This window comes from Ovis aries, chromosome 2 (genome assembly GCF_016772045.2).
Source record: "Ovis aries strain OAR_USU_Benz2616 breed Rambouillet chromosome 2, ARS-UI_Ramb_v3.0, whole genome shotgun sequence".
Classification (NCBI taxonomy): Eukaryota; Metazoa; Chordata; class Mammalia; order Artiodactyla; family Bovidae; genus Ovis; species Ovis aries.
Window position 1 is genome coordinate 17,347,114 of NC_056055.1, and position 15,591 is coordinate 17,362,704.

General features: G+C 39.2%; 1 protein-coding gene and 1 pseudogene across 4 annotated transcripts in view; one reads left to right on the top strand and one right to left on the bottom strand.

The window, feature by feature from the left end:
* Positions 1-15,591, bottom strand: part of TMEM38B (transmembrane protein 38B) — a 62,775-nt gene that overhangs the window by 43,641 nt on the left and 3,543 nt on the right. For all 4 annotated transcript variants that reach the window (XM_004004031.6, XM_060408978.1, XM_042242929.2 and 1 more), the window contains exon 2: positions 842-998. In XM_004004031.6, coding sequence (XP_004004080.1) covers positions 842-998 — 157 coding nt within the window. The remainder of the gene's footprint in view (positions 1-841; positions 999-15,591) is intronic.
* Positions 5,242-5,944, top strand: LOC101117216 (large ribosomal subunit protein uL16-like; annotated as a pseudogene).

Genomic DNA, 15,591 nt, shown 5'->3' on the forward strand with positions numbered 1-15,591 from the left:
AGCCCTGGTCAGGGAACGAAGATCCCACAAGCGGTGGAGTAACTGAAGCCCCTGTGTCAAAACTACAGAAGACCGACCGCCACAACTAGGGAATCCATGTGCCACAACGAAAAGCTCCCACAGGATGCAACGAAGATCTCTCATGCTGCAACTAAGACCCAATAAACAGAGCTTTTAAAAATTAAAAAAAAGTATCGCAATAAAAATTAACTTCAAATGTTCCTAATGTTACATATTTCATTGATTTGATTTTTAATCAAAAGTTTCCACTTTAGGTTTAACAAAGCTCTCTGATTGGTATAATACTTTTTCTTTAACTTGGAGGATCACTCCTCTTAAAGATAACTGAAGCTGAATTTGCAAGAATCCAAAGCAATTCCTATTAACAATTTTTTCTTCACTTCAAAACAAAAGTAATGTTAAATTTCATAAGGCTCTGAAAAATCAGAGTATGACAAGAACAATTATCCGAAATATCATAATCACTTGGACTTTTTGTATAGTTGGTCACACTCTTGATTATTAAGTTGTATAACTATGAGCATAGGTTAGGTTCACAAGACCAACTGTTGGGGGTCAAATATTTGACGTCCTTTCATATTTGAAATGCTTTCGCTAAAGACACATAAGAAAATGGTATTCCTACCTCTGAGAGAGAATAGGGGAGAAGGGTGAGAAAGAGACATACTTTGCATTTAAAACCTCTGGCATTATTTGGGTGCCTTCCTTTGCAAATGCATTAACTTCTAAGAACATAAAATATTTTTTAAAGAAAAAAATAACCATTTACAAACAATTTACAGAACAATTTTTTAAATAGTTCACCACAATGGCAGCTTACCAGATTGAAGATGCCAGTAATATATTAGTGTTGTTTGCAAGAAACCTAAGTGGAGGCTCTGCAAGCAGTACACAGGATAAAATTCCTCCACCAAAGCAGTGGAGCATAGCAGTAAACCAGCTTGACAGAGGATTCTTCCATGCCAGCGCTGCTGCTCCTGAAATGATAAAGTAAATGTTTGAGATACTGTACACTAAACAAGTCCGGAGGTACCAGTGGCCCTAAAGAAACACACTTCTTAATTTCATAATTTTCTAGAACTTACTATTACTCATGACAATCATGAACATCATAAACTGTATCTCCTGTTCTTTAAATCAACACTGGAAACATTTTGTTAAGACATGGGTGACTTGGGGCATCTTTAAAATACCCTCTTTAGGATCTTACTGGACTTCCATGGTGGCTCAGATGGTAAAGTAACTGCCTACAATGAGGGAGACCCGGTTCAATCCCTGGGTTGGGAAGATCTCCAGGAGAAGGAAATGGCAACCCACTCCAGTATTCTTGCCTGGAAAATCCCATGGACAGAGGAGCCTGGTGGGCTACAGTCCATGGGGTCGCAAAGAGTCGGACACGACTGAGCGACTTCACTTCACTTCAGGATCTTATTGCCAGTTGCCCAGCAGTACATTATTATATAGACAACCTCCCCATCTCCTGTCTCCTTTCATTTCCAACCTACTGTAAGTACATCAGTTAATATGTCCAAGTGATACATTAAGAAAAATTTATAATCTTAAGTACTTTAGAAAATAAAGCTGAAAAACTAAAGTTTCAATATGACAGACTTGAAACAGAATGACAAAATAAACTCAGAGGTGAAAGGCTGATGAGAAATAGGTATTTACATCATCTCAAATGTCTCCTAACAGATTATTTATTACAGAGAGAAACAGTAACTTTAGATTGGGCAAACCTTGCAGACATCACTATAAACAAACAGTATCAGGTGATCTCTGATACTATACACTAAGGACATATCATTGCTACTGAAGTATTTCTACTATGCCAAAAATGTATAACCTCAACTAGTTTAATTACACAAACTCAAACTGAGGGTTATTCTAAAAAACAAACCTAACAACAAACACTTGGCCTATATTTTAAGAACATAAAGGTCAAAGAACACACACAAAAAAAGGCTGATGAAATGTTTCAGATTAAATGACATTAAAGAGACAACCAAATGCAATGCATTTCCCTAGATCATATTTCAGAATGAGAAAGAACATTTATAAAAGAACTTTACAGACAAAAAATTGATAAAATTTAAACATAGATTGTGTCTTTAATAATAATATTGTAGCACTGTTAAACTTCCTGATTTTGATAACTGTAATATGACTCTTAAAATCAACACACTGAAGTAGTCAGAAGTAACTGGGCAAAATGTCTCCAATTTACACTCAAGTGGTTCTGCAAAAATACTCTACAGAGATAAAAACATTCAGAGAAATGGTAAGGTACAAACTTTTAGTCATACATGGATAAGTTCTTGGGATCTAATGTATAGCATAATGACTATCGTTAAAAATACTATATAATACTATATTATATCCTTGAAATTTGCTAAAAGAGTAGATTTTAAGTGTTGTCACCACACACACACACACATACACACACTCAAAAGGTAACTATGTGAGATGATAAACATGTTAATCACTTCATTGTGGTAATCACTTCACAATGTACTATGTATATCAAATCATCACACTGTACACTTTAAATATATATAATTTTGTCAATTACAGGTCAATAAAGCTGGGGAAAAAATTAAATAAATGGGGCAAAATGTCAGTTGGTGATTCTGGGTAAAGTACATAGGACCTCCTTGACCTAGTCCAGCAACTTTCTATAAGCAAAATTATTACAGGAAACAGTACAAAAAAATTTTTTAACCCGGCCAGAAAAATAGAAGCAAATTTTTAAAATGAAAGTAGAAACCAAACAGATGATACAGGTAATTAATAAAGCTAACCCAAAGCTTTTCTTGGAAAAGACCAATAAAACAGAATATTGTTCAGTAAGTCTGAAAAATGGGTGTGGAAAGGGGAAGGAATGAAAATAATGTATAATATTATAAACAAAAAATGGAAATAATTTGAGATTTTTTATAAGAAAACATTTATCATTATCAGAGAAATGCAAATCAAGACCACAATGAGGTACCATTTCACACCAGTCAGAATGGCTGTGATCCAAAAGTCTACAAGCAATAAATGCTGGAGAGGGTGTGGAGAAAAGGGAACCCTCTTACATTGTTGGTGGCAATGCAAACTAGTACAGCCACTATGGAGAAGAGTGTGGAGATTCCTTAAAAATTGGAAATAGAACTGCCTTATGACCCAGCAATCCCACTGCTGGGCATACACACCAAGAAAACCAGAACTGAAAGAGACACGTGTATCCCAATGTTCATCGCAGCACTGTTTATAATAGCCAGGACATGGAAACAACCTAGATGTCCATCAGCAGATGAATGGATAAGAAAGCTGTGGTACATATACACAATGGAGTATTACTCAGCCATTAAAAAGAATACATTTGAATCAGTTCTAATGAGGTGGATGAAACTGGAGCTGATTATACAGAGTGAAGTAAGCCAGAAAGAAAAACACCAATACAGTATATTAACACATATATATGGAATTTATTTTTTTTAATTTTTTTTATATATGGAATTTAGAAAGATGGTAATGTAACCCTATATGCGAGACAGCAAAAGAGATACAGATGTATAGAACAGACTTTTGGACTCTGTGGGAGAGGGAGAGGGTGGGATGATTTGGGAGAATGGCATTGAAACATGTACAATATCACGTAAGAAACGAATAACCAGTCTAGGTTTGATGCAGGATACAGGATGTTTGGGGCTGGTATACTGGGATGACCCAGAGAGATGATATAGAGAGGGAGGTGGGAGGGGAGTTCAGGATTGGGAACTCATGTACACCCATGGCAGATTCATGTTGATATATGGCAAAACCAATACAGTATTGTACAGTAAAATAAAGTAAAATTGAAAAAAAAAAGAAAACATTTAATCTAATAAAGGTGAACATATAGTTGAAATGGAAATTGAAATGGACAATTTTCCTAAAAAAAACTATATATTGCAAAATCCCCTTAAGGATAGGTAGAAACTTGAACACACAAATAACTATGAAAAAAAATTACAGGGTAGTCCCAAGATCTATCCTAAGAAAGGTGTTAGACCCAGATAGACTAGTGGACGAATACTAAATAATTTCTTATTACTCATTTTTATATTATATAACCATTATAGAGTTTAGAAAAACTTATTCTGTGAAACAACTCCAACATAAAAAACTGTAAAGAAAAATATAGCAGACAGACAGAATGAGAGAGGAAGGAGGATGGGAGTAAGGAAAAAGGGAGGAGGGAAAGGCAGGAGGGAAGGAAAAAAAGAGGGAGAAGACACTCTAAGTCACACTATAATTTTAATTTATACAGTACACAAATACATCCATAACAAATTGAAATCAGTAGTTTTTCAAAAGGATCACAAAATCATAACCAGGTAGATTTTTATCCAAAGAATTTAAGGAAGGTTCAACACAAATTCATTAAAATCATTCACTATACTAACAAATTAATATGATCACTCCTTTAGACATTAAAAAATCACTTGATAAAAATTTTAACATTCATTGTTTTTAATCTATTAATCTAAGAATAGAGCGGGGGAAAGCCATGAAGAAAAAGATTTGTAAGTTTGACACCATCAAAATTTAAAACTTCTGAACTTCCCTGGTGGTTCAGTGGTTAAGAGTCCACCTGCCAATGCACGGGACATGGGTTCAATCCCTGGCCCACAAAGATTCCACATGTCACAGGGCAACTAAGCCCGTGTGCCACAACTACTGAGCTGATGAGCTCATGCTCTGCAAAAAGCAGAGCCACCTCAATGAGAAGCTCGTGCACCACACCTAGAGAATAGCCCCCACTCACTGCAACGACAGAAAACCCACACCCATCAAGGAAGACCCAGCACAGCCATAAATAAATAAAGACAACTTGTTAAAAAAAAATTTTTAACCTCTATATAACAAAAGACTAGGATAAAATATTTTTTAACCAATCTTTGCCTTTTCCCAATAAGACAAATTCCAGAGTCCCCACAGAGACTGAGACAGAACTGTGAGTGTCTCCTGTGGAGGTACGGGTCAGCAGTGGACTGCCCAGGGGCAGGGGCTCTGAGTGCAATAGACCTGGGTATGGCATAAGCCCTCTTGGAGGAGGTCGCCATTAACACCACCATAGAGCCACCAGAACTTACACAGGACTGGGAAACAGACTCTTGGTGGGCACAAACAGACCTCATGTGCACCAGGACCCAGGAGAAAGGATCAGTGGCCCCACAAGAGACTGACCCAGCTCTTTCCCTTTGGCATGCCACTGAAGATCCTGGTGTCACCATGGGCTGCCGCCCCGCCCGGCGTTACCGGTATTTTAAGAACAAGCCGTACCCAAAGTCCCGCTTCTGCCAAGGTGTCCCTGATGCTAACATTTGCATCTTTGACTTGTGATGTAAGAAGGCCAAAGTGGATGAGTTCCCACTCTGTGGCCACATGGTATCAGATGAGTATGAGCAGCTCTCCTCTGAAGCCCTGGAGGCTGCCCGTATTTGTGCCAACAAGTACATGGTGAAAAGCTGTGGCAAAGATGGTTTTCACATCCGAGTGCAGCTCCACCCCTTCCATGTCATCCGCACCAACAAGATGTTGTCTTGCACTGGAGCTGATAGACTCCAGACAGGTATGCGTGGTGCCTTTGGAAAGGCCCAGGGCACAGCGGCCAGGGCCCACACTGCCCGGGTCATAATGTCCATCCGCACCAAGCTGCAGACCAAGGAACATGTGATTGAAAGCCCTCCACCGGGCCAAGTTCAAGATCCCTGGCCGCCAGAAGATCCACATCTCTAAGAACTGGGGATTTATCAACTTCAATGCAGATGGATTTGAGAACATGGTGGCAGAAAACCAACTCATCCCAGACGGCTATGGGGTCAAATATATCCCTAATTGTGGTCCCCTGGACAAATGGCGGGCCCTGCACTCATGAGCATCAGCAATGTCCCCTCCTTAATCATGCTCACCAATAAACGCTATTTCCTGTTTAAAAAAAAAAAAAACAGGGAGAGATTGACCCAGACTTGCCTGTAAGTGTCCAGGAGTCCCCGGCAGAGGCATGGGTTGATGGTGGCCTGCTGCAGGGCTGAGGGCACTGAGTGTAGCAGTGCATGCATGGGATCTTTTGAAAGAGGTCACCATTATGTTCATTATCTCCACCATAGTTTCAGTTCAGTTCAGTCGCTCAGTCGTGTCCAACTCTTTGTGACATCATGAATCACAGGACGCCAGGCCTCCCTGTCCATCACCAACTCCCGGAGTTTACTCAAACTCACATCCATCGAGTCGGTGATGACATCCAGCCATCTCATCCTCTGTTGTCCCCTTCTCCTGCCCCCAATCCCTCCCAGCATCAAAGTCTTTTCCAATGAGTCAACTCTTCGCATGAGGTGGCCAAAGTACTGGAGTTTCAGCTTTAGCATCATTCCTTCCAAAGAAATCCCAGGACTGATCTCCTTTAGGATGGACTGGTTAGATCTCCTTGCAGTCCAAGGGACTCTCAAGAGTCTTCTCCAACACCACAGTTCGCAGTGATTTTGGAGCCCCCCAAAATAAAGTCTCTCACTGTTTCCACTATTTCCCCATCTACTGACTATGAGTGAATACATTTCAAAAACTTAGAATGGGGACCTAGCAGATAGTAAGCAACAAGTATAGCTATCACTATCATAGAAGTATGTGTGCTAAGTCTGTTCAGTCATGTCTGACTCTTTCTGACTCCATGGACCACAGCCTGCCAGACTCCTCTATCCATGGGTTTCTCCAGACAAGAATATTGGATCGGGTTGCCATTTCCTACTGCAGGGGTTCCTCCCAACCCAGGGACTGAACCCAAGTCTCTTACAACTCCTGCACTGGCAGGCAGGTTCTTTACTATTAGCATCACTTGGGTAGAGAGATATTATGGAAGTAAACAGAAATAAAATTACCCTTTCCTCTGTACTTCTACCCTTTAATCACACTCATTTTCTATAGGGTGACAACTTCGAGTCTCTTTTCCTATGCTTATTTACACATATACACTCCTTCTCCCCCTCAAGACCTTCTTCTCCCTCAACCTTGCCTTGTGCCTGTCTTCCTCTCTCAGATATACCCAGATTAGCTCTGCAGACACATTCTAGAAATGGGAGCTCTTAACTGAATGAGAGCTATTAATACAACGGGTCCATCACTGCACAGTACTATGAAGGCACACTCCAAAATAATTGGTTACTTTTGGTAAATATACTATTAGGGAATATGTCTCTATCCCCTTTACTATCATCAATTTGACACTAACAATTTGGCTTAGACCAGAGGTCTCCAACCTTCGGGATCTAATTAATGTCTGAGATCTCAGGTGGAGTTAAATAAGAAATAATAGAAAAAAGTGCACAGTAAATGCAATTTGCTTGAATCATCTGGAAATCATCCCCCTGCACCCCAATCCAAGGAAAAATTGTCTTCCGTGAAACCAGTCCCTGGTGCCAAAATGTTTTCCTTTGACTATTAAAACAATCCAAATCAAGTTAACTAAATTTGATGCTTTCACATAAATTATTCACTCATGTAATATGCATTTTCAGTTTAGTCTGTCAAAATAACTTTCCTTTTCCCTCGTTACCAGTATTTTATCCTTTCCTCCTGAGACATATCATTTTCTAGATTTGTTCACAAGTGTTAGTTCCACTGTAAGACTGTCATTCCTTGAGACATTTATGAAACTTTGTATAAAGTAGATGCTCTATAAATATGCAATATATCAAAAATATAAGTATGACAATTTTACTACCATTAGTGTCCCTTAGTTTTATCATAAGTCACCAAGAGAGACAGCTGTCATCCCAGTTCTGTGACTCTTTGTAGGACCTTTAACCTGTCTTTGCTTAAACTTCAAGTTTCATAAAGTGAAAATAATATATAACTTATAAGAATTTAAAATGAGAGAATATACATAAAAACACATATACACTACCCAGTACATGTCAGACACCGTGTTGACTTAAGTGCTGAATGGGTTGATTACTGACAGCAGAGAAAAGAGGCCAGGAAAATGCAACTCTTGGGCTGCTTCTGAAAATTCTCTGAGCCCAAGATATAATTCTTTTGAGTTCTTACTGCAAGGCTGGGGTGAGAGTGACACATTAGGGCACTGAAAAGGTACTTGTAACCCCAACAGTCTTAAATTAATGAAACTAAGGTTTTATTAGACCAAAAAGAAAAGAAAAAAGAGTTGAAGGGAGGGTCTTTCTCATACCAGTCTTTTATGCCTAATTTTCAAAATTATGTCAGCCAGAAAAATTTCTCTAACTCAAACAGGTTTTTCTTTAAATCTTCCTTCAGTACATACATTGTGGTAGTACATTTTTCACCATGAGACAATCTTACAATAAAGTATCTGGGTATTATGTTCCTTTGTATATATGCTACCAGCACCAGAGTTAGTTTAATGTGGTCCAGTGGCTACCACTGTGCTTCCAGTGCAGGGGGTGCAGGTTTGATCAATGGTCAGGGGATCCTGCAAGCCACATGACACGGCCAAAATAAAAATATAATGCTTTCAAAATTTAGCTTAAAGAAAAGAAAAAGAAAATACAGGAAAAAAAAAAAAAAGAAAAAGCTGTATATCTTTAGGGCATATAAATAATTTTCAGAAGAAAAAATGTTAATATAGCGCTATTTTTCCTCAGTTTTAAACAAAGGTGTATCCCTTTAGCTAAGAAATAAGCTATGTTAATTTACACACATTATTTTTAACATACTGGCATTTAAAAGGGAAAAAAAATTATCTGTCCTACCTTAAGATGTTTGTGATACATTATCAGTAGAATTATTTCCCCGAACTCTTAGCAAAATTTGTCACAGTGAAACCTGAATCTAAGTCAAAGTTCAGTTCAGTTCAGTTCAGCCGCTCAGTCGTGTCCGACTCTTTGCGACCCCATGAATCGCAGCCCGCCAGGCCTCCCTGTCCATCACCATCTCCCGGAGTTTACTCAGACTCACGGCCATCGAGTCCGTGATGCCATCCAGCCATCTCATCCTTGGTCTTCCCCTTCTCCTCCTGCCCCCAATCTCTCCCAGCATCAAAGTCTTTTCCAATGAGTCAACTCTTCGCATGAGGTGGCCAAAGTACTGGAGTTTCAGCTTTAGCATCATTCCTTCCAAAGAAATCCCAGGGCTGATCTCCTTCAGAACGGACTGGTTGGATCTCCTTGCAGTCCAAGGGACTCTCAAGAGTCTTCTCCAACACCACAGTTCAAAAGCATCAATTCTTCAGCGCTCAGCCTTCTTCACAGTCCAACTCTCACATCCATACATGACCACAGGAAAAACCATAGCCTTGACTAGATGGACCTTAGTCGGCAAAGTAATGTCTCTGCTTTTGAATATACTATCTAGGTTGGTCATAACTTTTCTTCCAAGGAGTAAGCGTCTTTTAATTTCATGGCTGCAGTCACCATCTGCCATGATTTTGGAGCCCAAAAAAATAAAGTCTGACACTATTTCCACTGTTTCCCCATCTATTTCCCATGAAGTGATGGGACCAGATGCCATGATCTTCATTTTCTGAATGTTGAGCTTTAAGCCAACTTTTTCACTCTCCTCTTTCACTTTCATCAAGAGGCTTTTAGCTCCTCTTCACTTTCTGCCATAAGGGTGGTGTCATCTGCATATTGATATTTCTCTCGGCAATCTTGATTCCAGCTTGTGTTTCTTCCAGTCCAGTGTTTCTCATGATGTACTCTGCATATAAGTTAAATATGCAGGGTGACAATAGACAGCCTTGACGTACTCCTTTTCCTATTTGGAACCAGTCTGTTGTTCCATGTCCAGTTCTAACTGTTGCTTCCTGACCTGCATACAGATTTCTCAAGAGGCAGGTTAGGTGGTCTGGTATTCCCATCTCTTTCAGAATTTTCCACAGTTTCTTGTGATCCACACAGTCAAAGGCTTTGGCATAGTCAATAAAGCAGAAATAAATGTTTTTCTGGAACTCTCTTGCTTTTTCGATGATTCAGCAGATGTTGACAATTTGATCTCTGGTATAAGACTTTTAAACATACAACCACCAGGGGACTTTAACATCAAAATAGTTTCATTATGAAGTGAAAGCTGAGAAATAAAGTCACATTTTATTCTGTTTAATTCACTTAAAATCACACCCACAAAATAATCCCATTCTCTGGCCAAATGAATTATTAGACTATGTTTAAAATAGTTTTATTAACTTAGTTAAAACAAAGCTTAGAAGGGCATTTTTTAATGTACTGCACACATGACTTATTTTGATATTCTCAGTCTAATTTTACTCCAGTAAAATACTCAGTCTAAAGCATCTCTATTTTTAAGAATTACTTGCACTGTAGCTATTTCCAAACAGCATTAAGCTTGCTGGTGGTTGATGTCACTTCCAGAAAGAAGCAGGAGAATGTCTAGCCATCTTAAAGCCTTATTGCCAGATATTAAGTATTTTTAAATTGCATATTAAACTATCCTAGTCTTTCCCATTTATAGATTTATCACTTTTAAAAAAAAGAAAAAGTAACATAACATATCTTATATGCCTCAAGTACATTTTTTCATCAAAATTATTTAAAAATAATCATGTAGATAGAGGTTTACAAATTATCTGTGACACAATTTAAGGAGTTTCAGATCAAATCATAGTGAGCCAAGTAAATCCACAGATTCACCCTGTCCCCCAGTTCCCCACTGTGTAACTAGAACAGACATACTTAGCAACTGGCACACTTACCATATTGATTCTCTGATCCATAGAGTAAGAATCATTATGGTAGGAACGATCAAGCAGAGGGCTTTGCTGGTGGCTCAGTGGTAAAGGATCCACTACCCTGATAGTTCAGTTGGTAAAGAATCCACCTGCAATGCAGGAGACCCCAGTTCGATTCCTGGGTCAGAAAGATCCCCTGAAGAAGGGAAAGGTTACCCACTCCAGTATTCTTGGGCTTCCCTTGTGACTCATCTGATAAAGAATCTGCCTGCAATGTGGGAGACCTGAGTTCGATCCCAGGGTTGGGAAGATCCCCTGGAGAAGGGAAAGGTTACTCACTCCAGTATTCTGGCCTGGAGAATTCCATGGACTGTATAGTCCATGGAGTCCCAGAGAGTTGGACATGACTAAGTGATGTAAGTATACATCAATGCAGGAGACATAAGCTCAACCTCTGGGGAAGATCCCTTGGAGGAGGAAATTACAACCCACTCCAATACTCTTGCCTGGAAAATTGCATGGACAGAGAGGAGTCTGGTGGGCTATAGTCCACAGAGTTGCAAAGACTAGGATGCAACTGAGCACACACACACACAATCAAGTAGAAGCCACTAGAGTTTCTTCTCCTTCTCACCAAGATATTTTTAAAATGCAGTATTAGAGATAACTGCCATGATCAAAAAACATGAACGAGGATGATACCTATCACATCCCATTTAACAATTTGCCTGTTTAGACTATGTGTAAAGCAGATGGGTGTTGAAAAATAACTGAATTATAAATAAATGCAGACAGGTAGTAACTCCAACTGCAGCTGGTATTCAAAATACAGTATTTTTACTGGAACAAATTAGTATTAATCCCTACAACCTGGTAAAGAAATGCTTTTTTCTCCATATTAATTTGCAAAGAATCCCAAAAGCACTTTGCTTTTACCTGGCAAGTTTAACAGTACACTATCACACTCTTGCCTCAGGTCTGTCAACACTCCTGCTCTCCAAAAAAGTCCACAGAGACTTTGATCTTATTGGAGTACACAGAATGTCACAACTGCCTGCTACACTGAAGGCATTATGCTGACTGGATCTACAAACAAGTAGTAGCCAGCACTTTAGCTATTTTAACACAACATAATGAAAACCAGTAAGCATGAAGTTAAACCTTACCCTTAAGTTTCTGCACCAGAATCCAGTCAGGAAACAGAAAATATAAAGTTTGCTTAACAAAGAGAACTTAATATAAAAAAGTGGGTATAAAATCATAAGATCTGAAAAGGTAAAAAGTAAATACTGTGGTGTCATAGAGGTATAAATACAGAAAGTTATTACCACTCCTGGGGGAACAAAGGATAGGCTCAAATTATTAAAACTTAGAAGCCTGGACAAAGTGCCCTTTAGAGTCAAAACTGAGATTCCTGAGGAAGACACACTGCTCAGCTGGTGTTCTGGTCCAGCTCACTCACTGCATAAGCAATTGAGTTTTAAGTTCTCATCCCAAGCTACCTTGATAGTGGTAGAGTTTGAACTAAACGCTGGTCTTGTGACTTCTGACTTTATGAACTCTTTCTACTACAGAACACTTCTTGATTAATATTTGGTCAGGTCACTCAAATACTCTAACTTTCTTTTAGATTAAAAAATATTAAAGATATTTAAGTAAGATTCTCTGAACTCAAAGAAGTAAATTATGAACTATCATTTCTGAGACACCCTTTTCTACCCCACACCGAGCAGAATCTGCTCTGGCTTTATAAAGCATGGTAACCCAAAGGGGGCACGGATGTTCTATTGAGGATATCATAGATGTTCTACTTTCTCTGGATATTGCTTAACTCAGTTGTGCGTATTCTGAAAATTCACTAAGCTGTACTTTTACTATTATTTTTGCACTTTTCTGTATGTTTTTACAGGGGAATTCATAAAGATAGCAAAAATTATGCTGCCACCTTCCCAGAATCCTAAAAACTGATAAATTCCTATCTTATTTATCTTTTCATCTCTCACAGATTATAGGAAGGAACGACGACAAACTTTATTTCTCGATTTAATTCCCAAAAGCAAATGAGAAACTGATTGGTGATGTAAAAACGACCAAAACCATGGGAAAAAATAACCATGTCAAATGACAACTTACTGAGAAATTGTTAAATGTTGAGAAACCAGAATCTGCAAAGAGAGAGCTAGAGAAAAGTTCAGAACTTTGAAATTAGCCCAAGAAATAGCTCTATAACTAACTAAACTATGTAACTTATGTAAAGTTATTTTATTCCTATAAAAGTATTCCTCATCTGTAAAATGAGTTCGATACTACCTACCTAAAGAGAGATATGAGGATTAGAATTAATATACTGAAATGTTTTCCTTGTTATCTGAAATGAATATTGTTACTGTGTAAGAAAGGCAGTTGTAGGGGCTTCCCTGGGAGTCCAGCGGTTAAGAACCCACCTGCCAATGCAAAGGACATGGGTTCAACCCCTGGTTTGGGAAGATCTCACATGCTGTGGGGCAACTAAGCCTGTGCACCACAATGTAGCCCGTGTGCTTCAGTTACTGAGGTCCACAGGCCTAGAGCCTGTGCTCTAAAACAAGAGCAGCCATTGCAAGGAGAAGCCTGCACACTGCTACTAGACAGTAGCCCCCACTCTCTGCAACTAGAGAAAGTCAGCGCACAGTAACAGAGACCCAGTGCAGCCAAAAATAAATATTACAAAAAAAAGAAAGGTAGTACAATCTTATGTGACACTGTAAGGAAAGAGTAGGAAAGGGAGGATGAGCAGGGGAAGGGGAAAAGATGACAACAGATCAAGTTCTTCTGGGATATAAGAATATCTTTCATTCTAGTATCCTCAACATCTAATATAGTACCTAATAAACTGAATAGCTACTTAATGAACTACATATGATTTGAGGGAAGTTAGCAAAATAGTGGTCAGAGAATTAAAAAAATAATAATAGATTTTGTGTGAAAAATCAAGTAAAAATCATTGTAGATTAAATTTTCAGGATGTCTAACAGAAAATAGCAATCTGAGTAATTTCAGATTGGTATCAGTGCAGGACTGAAGAAATGTGCTTATTTTGATGAAAATTTAAATAAGAAAAAAAATAGGACAGATTAAAAGCATAAGAAATTAAAATTAGTGACAAAAATATTCTGCAAAAATGATTTCTAACCAACAGCTCCTAAAACAGCATTTTCCAACTTCCTAATAAAATACCCGACTCTTTGCAACCCCATGGACTATACATTCCATGTAATTCTCCAGGCCAGAACGCTGGAGTGGGTTCAGTTCAGTTGCTCAGTCATGTCCAGCTCTTTGCAACCCATGAACTGCACCACCCCAGGCATCCCTGTTCATCACTGACTACCGGAGTGCACATAAACCCATGTCCACTGTGTCAGTGATGCCACTGAACCATCTCATCCTCTGTCGTCCCCTTCTCCTCCTGCCCTCAATCTTTCCCAGCACCAGGGTCTTTTCAAATGAGTCAGCTCTCTGCATCAGGTGGCCAAAGTATTGGAGTTTCAGCTTCAACAGCAGCCCTTCCAATGAACACCCAGGACTGATCTCCTTTAGGATGGACTGGTTGGATCTCCTTGCAGTCCAAGGGACTCTCAAGAGTCTTCTTCAACACCACAGTTCAAAAGCATCAATTCTTTAGTGCTCAGCTTTCTTTATAGTCCAACTCTCACATCCATACATGGCTACTGGAAAAACCATAGCCTTGACTAGACGGACCTTAGTCGGCAAAATAATGTCTCTGCTTTTTAATATGCTATCTAGGTTGGTCATAACTTTTCTTCCAAGCAGCAAGTGTCTTTTAATTTCATGGCTGCAATCACCATCTGCAGTGATTTCGGAGCCCAAAAAATAAAGTCAGCCACTGTTTCCCCATCTATTTCCCATGAAGTGATGGAACCAGATGCCATGATCTTTGTTTTCTGAATGTTGAGCTTTAAGCCAACTTTTTCACTCTCCTCTTTCACTTTCATCAAGAGGCTGTTTAGTTCCTCTTCACTTTCTGCCATAAGGGTGGTGTCATCTGCATACCGGAGGTTATTGATATTTCTCCCGGCAATCTTGATTCCAGCTTGTGCTTTCTCCAGCCCAGCGTTTCTCAGGATATACCCTGAATATAAGTTAAATAAGCAGGTTGAGAATATACAGCCTTGACATACTCCTTTTCCTATTTGGAACCAGTCTGTTGCTCCATGTCCAGTTCTAACTGTTGCTTCCTGACCCGCATACAGGTTTCCCAAGAAGCAGATCAGGTTGTCTGGTATTCCCATCTCTTTCAGAATTTTCCACAGTTTATTGGGATCCACACAAAGGTTTGGCATAGTCAATAAAGCAGAAATAGATGTTCTTCTGGAACTGTGTTGCTTTTTCAATGATCCAGCAGATGTTGGTAATTTGATCTCTGGTTCCTCTGTCTTTCCTAAAACCAGCTTGAACATCTGGAAGCTCACGGTTCACATATTGCTGAAGCCTGGCTTGGAGAATTTTGAGCATTACTTTACTAGCATGTGAGATGAGTGCAATTGTGCGGTAGTTTGAGCATTCTTTGGCAATACCTTTCTTTGGGATTGGAATGAAAACTGACTTTTTCCAGTCCTGTGGCCACTGCTGAGTTTTCCAGATTTGCTGACATACTGAGTGCAGCACTTTCACAGCATCATCGTTTTCCAGGGGAGCTTCCCAACCCACGGAGTGAACCCAGGTCTCCCTCATTGCAGGCAGATTCTTCACCAGCTGAGTCACCAGGGAAGCCCAATAAGATACCCAGAAAAATAGAAAAAATAAATTAAATAAATCCTGCACTATTAGTCAAAACTAAAGGAGTAATCGATGGACGTGAGTCTGAGTGAACTCCGGGAGATGGT